Source organism: Stegodyphus dumicola, chromosome 8 (genome assembly GCF_044657685.1).
Source record: "Stegodyphus dumicola isolate Sdum_Otavi_A_Nest chromosome 8, ASM4465768v1".
Classification (NCBI taxonomy): Eukaryota; Metazoa; Arthropoda; class Arachnida; order Araneae; family Eresidae; genus Stegodyphus; species Stegodyphus dumicola.
This window is the reverse complement of record NC_140775.1, coordinates 62,186,063-62,200,678: the sequence shown is the minus strand read 5'-3', so window position 1 is coordinate 62,200,678 and position 14,616 is coordinate 62,186,063. Positions and strand designations below refer to the sequence as shown.

General features: G+C 34.3%; 1 protein-coding gene across 1 annotated transcript; it reads right to left on the bottom strand.

The window, feature by feature from the left end:
* Positions 1–11,489: 11,489 nt before the first annotated feature.
* On the bottom strand, positions 11,490–12,797 carry LOC146995860 (uncharacterized protein F54H12.2-like). The gene has a single exon (XM_085822992.1). The coding sequence runs from the start codon at positions 12,795–12,797 to the stop codon at positions 11,490–11,492; it is 1,308 nt and encodes a 435-aa protein (XP_085679118.1).
* Positions 12,798–14,616: the final 1,819 nt, after the last annotated feature.

Sequence of the window (14,616 nt, the reverse complement as noted above, 5' to 3'; positions counted from 1 at the left end):
AGCAGGTAGAATCGGTCTAAGTTCAAATTCTCTACATTTATATAATTTATTTAATGACTAGACTTCCAATTAAGCATCTTGGTGTGTTCATGCACGCGTTTGTACAGAAAGGCAAAAAGGATATAAAAAGCCGCTTGGCAAGCTTACCCATTAGGCACGTTGGCAGAGGGGCCCCAAGTAAAGAACTGAAATTTTATATTCAGTTATTTTCGTAATCGTTGAGAATCTTTATTAGATTTTTAATATTAAGCTGGCTTCGGAGACTTCACCCCGTATCCAGCGGGGGAATGTTTCATCGGTTCCTCTGAGGACAAGACCTTGTCCTTCTTGTTAACGGTTGAAATTTCAAAATTTGATTAATTCCCTCGAGCTTTGTCCTCTGCAAGGATGGAGTAGCAGGATGATGGCTGATGATTCTATAGATAACGCTTTAAAACTGATGATTCTATAGACGATTTAAAGCTGATGATTCTATAGATAACGGCCTAAACACTAACAGTAACGGAAGACACTAACGGAAATGTTGAAAATGTGGAGCATTCCCCTTGATGATATGAGAGGCCAGGGATATGACAACAGCGCAAATATGAAATGGAAGAAAAATGATCTTCAACATAATATCTTAAAAATAAATCCTCGTGCAATATATGTTCCTTGTGCCGCTCATAGTTTAAAAAATATATATATAATGATTAACGATGCAGCAAAAGTTAATGCAGATACAGTATTTTTTTTTTTTTTTTTTCAATTCAAGAATTATACAATGTATTTTCTTCTTCTCCTAAGCGATGGTCAGTTCATTTCAAAAACATTTCCTGTTTAAACTTAAAAGCCCTCTCAAATAATTGATGGAAAAGCAAAATTGAAGCCATTCGACCTTTCAAATATAAACTAGGAGTAATCTATGACGCTCTTTTTGAAATATCCGAAGGTGAATGCTTTTCAGAAGTGCAACATGAAGTACGAAGTCTGTGTGCCAAAATCAAGGATTATAAATCTATTTGTTCCTTGGTACTTTGGCATGATTTGCTTAACAGCATTAATCCTTCAGCAAGAAAAGGGTTTGAGTGTTGTTACACTAGCCATAAAGGAAATAAGTAACTTGAAACCATTCATTGAAGAATATAGAAGTGACATCAATTACAAAAGTATTCTTGAGAAAGCCAAATAACTTAATGAAGAAGTGGATGGATAGCCGCAGTTGAAAACTGTTGAAGAAGTCCGACGAAGGAAAAAGAAATGTTACTTCCATTTTTGGACATGCTGACAAATCCTCTCAATCTCCAGAAAAGAAGTTTACGGCAAATGTCTTTTTTTTTTTTTTTTTGAATTTTGGATATTGCTTGGACATCATTAAATGAAAGATTTGATGCAGTGATAAATCATTGTGATAAGTTCAGTTTCCTGGGTAATTTATCAGAAATCGATAATGCAAATTTGAAACAAAAATGTAGTAAATTAGAAAAATTGTTACAGTGGGTTGACAGTAAAGATATTAACGCAGAAGACCTTTATGACGAATTAGTAGTTTCGAAAGACATTTTTACAGCTGGTATGAATGACCCATTTGATACTCTGAACTTAATTGTATCAAACAATTTATGCTTCCCGAACTTGAAGATCATATTGATAATACTACTTAGTATTTCTGTTAGTGTTGTTAGTAACGAAACATCATTCTCCAAATTAAAATTGATCAAGACATATTTACGGTCAAATATATCGCAGGAAAGAGATCATAAATCTAGCTTTGATTGCCACTGAAAATGAAATCTGTCAAGAGATAGATGCAAAAGAAATTATAGAAAAATTTGTAAATATGAAATGCAGAAAAATAAATTATTATCGATAAACTGTTAAAAAAATCAACAAATGCTTTCTTCAAAACTTCCTTTTCTCATGCAAAAATTTAAAAAGGGGAGGGGCCTGACTTCAGCTATAATATTTGCAGGCTGGCGCCGGATAACCTTGCGCCGGCGCTGGCAGGGCCATCCCTCTAAAATAGCTATTATAAAGAACCAAATGCAAATGCAGTGATTTTAGAGAATCTAGTTAGTGCAATTTCAGAAAAAGCTTTTAATGATTTTAATAATAAATGTAACGTTTTTTTGGTCACATTAATTAAATCAATCGTATCAGTCCAACAATTCCAGTCTTCAGATGCAACAGAAGACATACAATAGGCCGTAAAGTATACTGCAGGTGCTCCCAAGAGACTTGGATTGAAGAAAAAGGTTTAAAAGCATTTAATTTTTCAGTGAGAAAGAGCATCTTATTGTTTAATAATAAAATACAATACATGAAATATGGATTCGCCTTTTTCTTTCCTTCAGATCTTCTCAACTGTATTTATTTTATTTTTGGTGTTCTGTTCTATTTTTTTTCCCTATTTTAAATTGGTCATTTCTCCTTTCCATCCTAAAAATAGTAACTGATTTTAATAAACCTCTTTTAACTGCGTCATTTCAAAATTAATCCGTGTCATATGGTTCTTGCATAAGCTTCGTGACGCAGATACTTACGTAATACTTCAGACAATATTGATTTCAAATTTGGAAACAGAAACTTATTATTAATCAGTTAGGGCAGATCTGACTTGAGCTTTCTTCATGGAAGCATCGTATCTGCTTTACGCTTTTCTTTTGCTAGATTGCTGTCGCTGCTTCTCTTCTTATCGCAACATCTTAAAAAATACAAAACGTATTCAAGAACGGATGAGTTTAGCGTCCGTTTATTAGTGATGCATCAGAAGTGTCTGTCAACGAAAACCAAGAACTGTTAATACGTCCACTTTGACTGCGACTTCTTTTTTATGCATCTTCATGTAATCAAATTATTTCATGTACATATGCGTGTGTGTGAATGTGTTATGTGTGATGATTTAGAAGCTGATGATGGAGTAGACGGGATGAGACGGTTAATGGTTAAGACGGGGAATGATGGAATAGATGGTTCATGATGGGTATATATATACAAGATGAAAGCCCATTCACGAAAGAAAAAAATGATATCCTAGCCCACATATACATTTTATTTTTGACAAACAGTTTCTTGACACACATAGTTAAGCTAGAGCAAGACATGCCGACGTTCTTTAACAAACTGTTACGTTTATATAAAGTACTTGCAATTACTCCTTTTACTGCTGCAGCCATAAGTAACTTGTTGTAAAAAATGCATCTCAGGAAGCTTGCTAGCTACAGGAGTGAGAGACGAATGCTCAATTTAAAACATAAATCATAGTTTAGTTCGACCTTTATCGTTATTGGCTAATTAGGTTTTAATGTGCAAAACTGAATATTATTACTGGCTCAAGCATTATGTTAATTTCTGAATCATTAGCGCTATTTGAGACTCATATGATAATTTTTAAATGACACAGTTTACATATATTTATTACAAGCAGTTGCTGCTTTTAGGACAGGAAAGGGGAAATAACCAAATGAAAAATTAGACTTAATGTGTTATTCCAAATTAAAGTCAATATTTTATCTTATCTATTTTTTTATGCATGTATATGAATAAAATGCATATTTTGTTATTTTTATGCATGTATACGCATATGTACATAAAAGATACTATATTAGTATTTCAGCTAATACGTTTCCACAAAATTTCATCACGAAATTAAATTTTAGCGTAAAGGAGAGCATGTACGAGAGCTATGTTTAGAAATTTTCAAGGCGACATATTATAAGATGTCGACTATTTTCTTTATTATAATGTAGGTAAAAAGAAGACTGCAAAATGTTATGAAGAAATACGGATAAAATACGTTTTTTAAAGGACACTTAATTGCTCTGATCACAAATTTGTGTTTGTATGTGAATGGTAAATGTACGAATAATATCTCTCGACTTTTGATTTGGGTCAGATGAAAATATTAAATTAAAATAACAATACTTCTCAGAGATGTGAAATAAGTTATGTATTCCTAGACTTCGAAAGGTTCACCTAACCAATAAACAAATCCATTCTTAATGAGTACAAATGATTGATTTACCACATCGAAATATTCTGTATCCGTAAATTTGGACCTCGATAAATAATTCGATTGAAACATAGCCTACGATAAAACACGTTGGTTTATATTTTGTTGATTGTATCAAGCAGCCATGAAATTTTTGTATTGCTACAAAAAGGTAAGCCCACAAAATAATGAAATTAATAATTTAGCAACTGAAGGGCTATAAGCTATATTATTTTAATGGTAATTCCTGATGATTTCTTGAAACGAGGAGAAAATAATTGCAATCTTCATGAACGTGTTTGCGTGATTTGTGTAAGTCGTCAGTTTTTTGAGTGGAAAATAGTTTGTTATGTCTAGTGTCTCGAACTACTTGAACATGGATGATTGACTGAACACCGTTTTGCCTAAATTAATGTTTCGGAAAGTAAACCTGATTTCAGCGATTTCATGCGATAAGAAGCCAACACAGATCCTCACATTAAACAATAATTTATTGCTTCATTGAAGAAATGAACATGTCGTACAATATGTGGAAAATTTTGCGAAGTAATGAGTATTATGATGTATAGTTATAATTTAGGGTGATGAAAAATTGTTCTTAAGACTAGAAGCTAAAGAGAAATAGTAATACTAAAGTTTTATTTATTTAGTCATGCGTAAACAATGCAAATTATATATCTGCACTGAAAGGGGACAGAAATTATTTGCTGAGTAGAGTAAATGACATTCCATGAATTCTCCAGAAGTGTTCTTTATCGAAAATATCAATTACTGATAAGAAAGAATGTAATTTAGTAAAAGTTTTGCTTGTAATTTTATATTTTTTCAAATCGATTTCTTGAAAAATGCCGTAATTCTTAGCTAAATTACAAAATTCTGCTGCTTTCCAGACGCTTTTTTGCTTCATGAGGCATTCTTCATAATCACGTGAATAGAAAGAAATGTGGACAAGAATATGTATAAATAAAAATTTAAAAAATTAAAAATACAAAATTAAAAAAAGCATAATAAAATCTGAAAGGTTTCAAATTTTAAATTACGTCCAAAGGGGCGTTTTTTTTAAGGTTTTGTATGTTATCTTTATTTATTAAATATCATATTCTTCGCACTTAAACCATAAAATTTAGTTCAAGAGCAATATCGCAAAATAATTTTAAAATGAGCATATCTTTAGAATTTCCGATACACAATTCCGCGCGCTGGAGATAAAATGGTTTCCTCCACCCCCCTCCCGTAGAATGTTGCCCTTGCTCGCTTTTAAATCGTTGAGTTTGTTAATCAAAATTTCGTTAAAGTTTTACAAAATATGAAATAAATAATAAGACAAATTCCAGATTTGGGCTTCCAGATGCCCATATTCGCGTGGAAACGTACGTTATTCAAAATTGGATGGCTCTAGGTACCGTTGTTTTATCACATTGCGAGCAGCATATGTACATTTATGCAGATTCTTCATTATTTAATTTCTTTAACTATAATGCAGGGCGATAATATTTGGTGGCAACAATTTGAAAAGTGAATCGGACATTTATAGTGAGCCAATGCAAAATGCCAAAACGAAAATAACAGTCCTTCAGGGCAAATTGCCCCTCTGGACTAATAAATAGTAATAAAATGATAAGTTAAAAACTATATTAGTTGCTTAGTATCTTTTTGTTTAGCTGTAAAGAATTTTCTCTCGGTTAGCACGTTCCCCCCCCCCCGAGGAAATAAGATCAGAGCTTGCGTTTCATTTATATACCCGAAACATGCATTCTTATTTCCGAAGATAGAAATGTCACGAGAACACTGTAAAATTCCTCTTTCGGTGGTAAACATGTTTCTTCAAATTTTTTGAAAGATGACATGTACTCATAAGGATACACGCCCTTGCGGCGTAACAGTTGACATTCTTCCTTTCCAAAATGTTTTGTTAAAATATGAAAACTTTCGACCTTCATGTTGTTCACCAGCTTTTGCAAGGAGGTATTCGAAAATTGGAAACTATCTGCAAATTGTAGACTTACTTTATCCTCCCTATCTATAGACTTACTTTATCCTCCCTATAATATTTACTCCCCCTACTATATTGGCGAACGAGAAGGAAATATATTTTTCCATACTCGTTGCGATTACTTTTACTTCGTGATCTTTCACGTTTTTTAGCCCTTGAAGGATATGATGGGCATCGTGATTCTTCAAATTATGAAAAATCACAGGGATGCACTTTTGCAATCGGTATTGTAAATTGCAGTTGGAGTGCAGAGCCCCTCGGTATTGCTCAGTAATATGGCAGTGATCTCTCACTCTATCTTTCCCCAACGCGTTTTTGCAAATGTAACAATGAGTCATTGAAAGTTTTGTTTGTCTTTGTCAGTGAAAATCATGGAAGCGACATGCGTCAGCTGCCCGACCAGTTCTTTTTTCACTTAAATGAGGGATTGCACAAAATGTTCCGCGGCATTTTCACCTCGGTATACACTCGCTGGTTTCAAAACGGTGCTGTCAGGGCCAATCAGTACATAAGCATAGCCACACGGCTGGTGTTGTGCAATTTTATTGGTAAAGGAAACACTTTCACACTGCTGCGCACTGTCCATCGGCACAATTATAGATTCAAAGTCCGCATACATAATAAAGGGGACGCGATGTTGAAACTGAATGTTTGTGAAGGAAAGTATATTTTCTCCTTCTTCCGGCATTTTCACGTGTTGAACAGAATGCTCGGCGCAATATTTTAAACGCTCCTTTAACGTCTCTTCCTTCTGAAAGCGGTGGAGGCAGCGATAGCAGATATGATAAGAACTACGATGTTCATTGACGTCTCCTAGAAGACGCGACATGTTCCAAATCAGGCAGTAATGCTGCTTATCTTCTTCGCTGATCAGGAGCAAATTAATACAGTCCTCATTCGTATGTTTAGATACGTGCAGGGGGAACACTTCTTCGTCTTCATAGCCGAACACATTTATTCGCAGATTATTTAGCTTTTCTAAATACGCAATTTTATGCAGAGGAACAGGGTTTTGTGGGCGATTAAACACCACACAAAACATTTGTCATCCTCATAATTTTGGATATTTAAGATGGCCTTTTCATCGGCCAGTTTCTTAGGCAGAGGGATGTAACTGCTACCCGGAAAGACCTCATAACGAGCCAGATTGAATTCAAATTTGTTAATTTTCTCCAAGACCCACCCTGATCCGTTTTTCAAAAATTCTTCAAAGTTATTTTTTATTTTTTCAAAAGCCTCTTCGACTTGAGGCTCGACATCGTGTGTATTTAAGAGGCGCGCACATTTACTTCGGAAATAGGGGCTAGCATATTCTTTCTCACCATCCCCATTATCACGACTCATCAAAACATTGATGACCCCGTACCATTTTAAGCTGCGATGGGCACTTAAATTTTGTTGCAATGTTTCATTTAACAGAGGTCTCAAATGTCCGAAAAATACGTCTACATCTTGACTGTGTTCTGCGTTGGGGAATATGGTTTCCGTCGAGAAAATATCTCGAACACGGGTCGTTTTGATTCGTTTCGAAGCGCTGGCAGAAGAATCCGTATTACGGCGTTTTTCATGGGTTCGTGTAACACTGTGTTCTACACGAATGTGGTGTAACAGATCGCTATGTCTATTAAATATTTGAGAAACTCTGCACATGCAAAAGATCTCAAATGAGACAATTCGTAACGTCTCAAATTATCAGCTCGTGTAAATTTCATCGAACAGGTTGCGCAATTGAAAGAAGCACTTTCATGGGTTTTCTTATGCCGATCCAAATTACTGCCGCGAGTGAATGACTTTTCACACATATCACAAAGAAAGGATTTTTCCTCTGAATGAGTTTTAAGGTGACGAATTAAGCTCCGTTTTACCGTAAACCCTTCACCACAAGTGGGACACACCTGAGAAAGAAACAAAGACAGGGGTAAGCTATTGGTATACTTTTAAAACTCGCCTCATAGCTTTTAACTAGCTATACAAATGTCAACTGTGAATTCTCCTATGTTAAACGGAGAAGGCTTATCGCGATTTTTATCGTTAACAATTTATGATACTGTACCGTTACCTTTTTTTAAAACGAATGACTTTATATGTAAAAATAACAACAATACAAATGTAACTAAATATCAGTAACGAAATAAGTTACTTTTACACAGTTTAATCCTTTGACATTTAACACACATTCAATAATATTCAAAATATAAATTTAACCTATTAAATTCAGCGTTACCTAAGTTCATTTTCTAAAATTTACATTCTCGCTTTAATATAAAGAATTGATGTTCTAAGTTTAAACTTTCCTAATAGATTCTAAAAATTCAAACACTCAAACTTTACTAAAAAAATGTTAAACACCGGCTTTATATGAAACATACCTAAAACATGTCTAACAAAATACTGAAAAACTTTATGAGTAACATTTAATTTTATATTTTACATTTAAAAATGTTTTCCTCACATATACACTCAAGCTTTAAAATTATCAAATTTATGCCTGAAACATTTTAAATACAAAAATGTATGAAACATTTTTAAATTACGTTTAGTTATTAATAATAAATAGACACTCATAATACACACTCAAAACATACACCGACACTAAAAATTCAAACGCTCAAAACATATACCGATACTAAAAATTCATTATGTAATTCGTATGAAACATTTAGTATTCCCAGCAAAATACTGAAAAACTTTATGAGTAATATTTAATTTTATATTTTAAATTTAAAAAATTTTCCCTCACATAAAAGGTCTTAAAAGGGTGATCCACCCTAAAGTAATTTTCATAAAATAAAATATTTCACAAAATAAAATTAAAACTTACATGTTCAGGAACCAAACTGATGATATGGTCAGCAGCAACATCGTTATAGAAGTTTTCCATTTTTAAATTTAAAAGTTGAATACTTGATAGATAATACCAAATCAAGATGCAATATGAGATTGTCTGAGCATGCTGGACTTTATATACACATCCCAGGAATTATGGGTAATTTTGCTCTAACCAATCAAATGGTAATGATTTCATTTGGAACATTCTAGAACATTTGTCACATGATTTCGTTAATCATCTGATTTCTATACCATCGTGTGACCCTTGTTCATGAATCATCAGATTTTGATACTAACTAGTGACATCAATCTAACCTCTGATCGAAATGCGTGAATTTAAGTTAAACAGATAAGGCAATAGTAAACTTGGGATTAGGGAAATGATAGTTTATGGATTACTATATATTATAAAAATGTATCCTAATCAACAGATAAATCATCCTTGTAAACAGATAACAGGAAACATTCATTACTATGGTAGGATAGTAAACAGATAACAGGAAACATTCATTACTATGGTAGGATAGTAAAGAGTCAATCGAATGAGTGATGTGTTTGAAAAGTATGAGACACACAAAAGTTAAAGTCATTTGTTTATTCCAAAGATAACCATTCTTTTACATCAGAAACATCCGTTAAAGTCTCTTCGGATACCATTTTTACATTTTTCACATCATACAGATTTTTATTTTTAATATAATGAGATGGTATATTTAAATTCTCGATAGCTGTTAAAAATTTATCTTTTCCTTTCGGAGATTTTTTTGAGTTTGTTAAAAGTATAGCCATCAAGTCCACAATATTAGAATTTTCCACTAATTCGTCTCGGTAGAATATTTCGCCAAATTCATTCCATCTGATAACTTCAGGATATTTCTTGAAAATGTCGAGAATATTGTTGGCATATTTCCGTAAATTTGTAGGAACACTATTCATCACAATATCTTCATAGCTTTTATTTTGACGTTTCTCAGAGGGAGATTGCATTTCTTTTTTCATTTCTTCATCAAATTTCTTTTTTCCGATAATCCAAGGTGGGTTAAAATACTGCATTTTTAATTTCTTTTGTAAAAGTTCATAATATAACTTGACGTTTTCATCTTCTGCTAGGGAACTGTTGAGAATGCGTGACATTTCGCGATCTAATTCATTGGCATGTTTTTCGGAAGGTTTGGTCACGGACCCTTCGGGTATTAAAACGTACTTTTTAACGTGTTCCATTTCAGATTGCAGTAATGGCACTTAAAGCTGCAGGAAAACCACCTTTTTGTACAATCCACTTGCGTTTTTCCCGAATAGGAGATTTTTCGTACGCTAATTTTAAGGTCTGTTTATGCTTCCGAAGATGTCTCTTTTGATGCTTTGAAAGAGGTACGTTTCCTTTTAAAGTATTCAGGCAGCATTCACATATGGCTTTTATACACGAAGAGGGGACACGTTTCAGGACTTCTTTCAATAATTTTTTAGGACAAATTTGAAGTAATTTCAGCTGTCTTTGATGCTCTTCCGTCACTGTCATCTTTTTAAATGAACTCTGTTTAATAATGCTTAGGTTGATATACGTATTGCGTTTGATGAGGTAAAATATTTGTGCGCAAACGTAATTCTTCCGGTGTATCGGCGCTCAGATCAATGAGCAAATAAGTATAGGGTTTCTTAGTTGCATCTTCATAAGTTTCTTGAAAAAATTTTAAGTTTCTAGGAAAGAGTTGTTTTCCCAAGTGAGATATCTGACTCATATCTCTGCGATTTTTACAAAGTATTAAATAGTGTGCATTCAAAGTCAGATCTCGCATTTCTTTACCTTTATGAAAAAAATTTTGTGTTATAAAAATAATACTTAAGTTCAAGTGATGACTTCCTCTACTAAACAGCTGAGTTAAACGATTACTTTTTGTTCCTTCTTGCATCAAATCATCTAATATGGATAAAGTATGCACACCTAAAAATTCGCGAAAGTTCTTGGGAAGTCCTTCTACGAATGTAATATTATCTTCCATTTCTTCGTAAAGAGGTTGGTGGATCCCGTAGAACCAGACAATTTTATCGGGCACGATCGAAAACATATCCTTCTTATATTTAATCGGATCCCTCACAAAAAATGTTTTCCCACAACCTGTGGGTCCCGCGATGACCATAGGAAAAGGATGCTGCAGTTTTGTAAACTCCATGGTAAATGATGACAAGACACATAATTAATCATTTAAATGCATTTTTATTGAAGGAATGGAGTGCGTACACGAAAATGATTGGTTACAACATCATAAACTTTTCTATCGTTACATATATTTTTAGGAATAAAATGATGTAATACATTCTTCATTGAATATCCGCGACATCTGGAATATAGGAAATAGATACAATAATGTCCACATACGGCTGTTCCGCCACTTTGTAAAGGTATGGGGTTATATTCCACTTGAGCATATCTCGAGGCGAAATCCGAAATTTCTCCTAAAAATGTTGAGGGAGGGTGACCATAAGAATCGAAAAACTCCATTTGCAGGGGTGATGGAATATAGAAGGCCAACCAATGACTTCCAGGTTCTTCTGTCGAATCCACATTAGCGATGAAACACGATGGATAGTTCTCAATCACAATATGAGGTAAGTGATCGCTCGGAAACACCCCTAAAAAGGCATCTCGCGTAAAAATGTTCGAGGACAGGATACGATGCAGTTGAATTGTATTCATATTTAATTTGTGAAATCACATAATACGTGGCGAGATTTGTTTATCTCAATCACGTTTTCAAATTCAGCATAAATAAGTACCGAAATAGTTTCAGTCAGAGCTTTCGAAAACTTTAATTTTACTCGTAAATTGCGTTGTTGTTGTAGGTTCAGATGAGAATCGTTGCACAAGTCTGGTGTCAAATCAAATGCATATAAGGCATGACCGGCAGAAAAATCATCTCTTGATAAATAAATCCCTCTGTCTCGATTAAATCCTGAAAACAGACTATGATAAGCTCTTATGTAATTGTTCGAATCAAAATCGAGCTCCAGTGGTTTGCCCGGTATAGGGTGTCCGTCGATATACACGGATAAAAAGGTCACGTTATAATGATGAAACACGAATGGATTGGATTTGTACTGTCCGTTCATAGCTGCATTGGAGAGACAAGTGATGATCACACGTTTCGGCATAACACCCAAGAAAACATTATCTTGAAGAAATGACCAACTTCCTTGTGAAACGGAATATGTTTTACATAAGACTCGGTCAATGGGATATTTGGCAGTACTTTTTTCTAGTGCTTTCGCATGGCCTAGAGAGACCCCTGGACTCACTTTCACTTTTCTAATAAACATGGAAGCATGTTCGAGAATAACATTATAATCTGCTTTTTCTTCGGGTGACACTAAACAGAAGGGTGCTTTGCTGCGTTGTAAGATGATCTTAACATCTACTAAATTGAGTAAAAGTCTGTTTTGCTGAAAAATATCACAGTGAAGTTGACCAATCATATCCCGAGTGTTACTGCCTTTGAGGAGTTCTAATCGTTTTTTCAGACCTTCGTTCGGTTTATCCGCCAATGGATTCACTTCGGTGAGACAGGTATCTTTGTAGAAGCATTCACAGGTGAGTAAACTTTTCTTGGCATCTTCTCCATAGTTCAGTAATGTTTCAATGTAAGCACGATAAGGATACGTATTCGTAGAAGCCGATATGATTCTTTCGTTCAAACACACATCTACTTGTGAGAATAATGCATGTAAAAATAAATTCACAGGGGATACATAATACTTGATTGTTAAGGCTGATCCATTTGCTTTCACGATTTTAACTTTAACATAAATATACGATGAACTTAAGTCAAGATAGTCTTCGCCAGTACCCGAAATGTTAAATTCGACTGGACTACCGTCACGTATATTCGAGAGAGGGTGATATTCAACATACTGTCCTTTTTCGATAGCCGTTTGTGTAGGAGGTATTAGAAACAAATCCAATTCTGATTTCACACAAGCTGCAGAATCTTTACGAATAAACGAAGTCATCTTAAGAAAAAATATCGGGTGATGCTCTCACCTTCTTTGTTCGACGTGAAATGACTGATTTTCTAGCAAGTCTTCTCTTTTTATTTCTTCCAGAACCAATCATGTTCTTTACTTTTAGAGCGGCTTTGTCGGTAAGTTCGCGCATCGCTTCTTTGAAACGTTTATTGACCGAATCTTTCACATTATTTCCCTGAGATACATCATTTAATACGTTTTGTCCTGCTTGTAGCATTTGTTTACCAACTGCTTTAGCGCCCGACTTGAAAAGAGGAACTGCTGCTCGAAAAAATGATCTAAATCTCCTGTTTGTTGCAAGTAGTAATCCTCAAAAGATTTCTGACAACACTGGTACGATACATTAAAATGTATCGGATTATGACAAGTACTTTTGGCGAAAGTGAAGTTTCACGTATGAACGTCCGCGCTCAAATGGCGTCAATTCGCCTGTGTGCGTTCTTATAACAATTTCAATCGTCTCTATAATCTTTTCGGTTGACAGGTAAGTAGTGAGGTCTATCATATTGTTCACACACGACTTCTCCATCATTTCCAGTGACTTTGACGATTTGAAGGAGAGGGGCTAAAATATCACCCACGATCTGTGGTTTCACAACATCTGTATAAAGAAACAAAACGCGGTAAGTACAACATGGGTCAGCTATGTAAGGGCAAACTACCATTACATCAGCATCCGTAGAAGAAATGACCATAGGCTCAAAACCTAGCATTTGACATAATCCATCCTGTAATAGTAGGCGAGCTCCATTTTTAACTCTTACACTAACATGCTTTGTTACAGTATTGAAAGTAAATGAAATTTTATTCAGCATTTCATCAATTTGAATCGCCTTTAAAATGTCTTCTAAATTGTCATAAACCCTGGAGGGATCCTTCTCCCGATTATTTTACCGTCATTTAAATCAAATCCAATTAAATTATTACTGGCATTTATATTATACCAAGTGTGAGGGTAAAGGAATTCAACTACAGAAACTTCCCACTCTCCCTGCAATTCAATGGGTACAGGCAAGCGAGTAATATAATGAGATATTTTGTTTTCAGGAAAATAACTCATAGAGCTATCGCTCGGCAACGTCACGTAGAAACTCATGCCGAAAACGGAGTGGGATATACACAGGCTTTCGCTTTTTATATTGGGAATAAGTTAGATGCAGGGAGCCAATCATCAAATTTAGACGGATAGCCACGAAATTTAACTAAATACTCTACATAACCTCTCCGCGTACGCTTCTTTAAAATTTTCTCCACGGGAAATTTCTCTTTTAGTTTCACTTTTTGAAGTTCTTGAGCATAAAACGTACCTTGTATCGGTTCTCCTAATAAATCTTTAATTTTATAAACAAATGGATTTCGTCTTTTAATACATTCCATAACTATAAACAGTTCTTCCGTCCAGTTAGTTTCATACCCTTTCTCAAATAATAATTTACGTTTCGAGACGCGAACAACATCTCCTACATTGAAAACACAGTATGTGATTTCGCTTCTTCCAAGTCTTTGTACAATGTAAACCATACCTCTGACTCATTTTCATCATTCACCTCTGCAGGAGCTCTTTTAATACTCGAAAGATAAGTGTTATTATAACTTTTAATTAATTTATCTAACACATCGATATATTTGAAAGTATTGTGACTTGTAAAGTACTTCCACATTTTAGTTTTTAAAGTGCGGTTAAATCTTTCCATTACAGAAGCTTTTGTAGAATTAAACGTTGTGAAAAATCGTACATTATGTTCTTTCAAAAATCTTTGAAATCTCAAATTTTTAAATTCTGTTCCCTGATCTGTTTGCAACA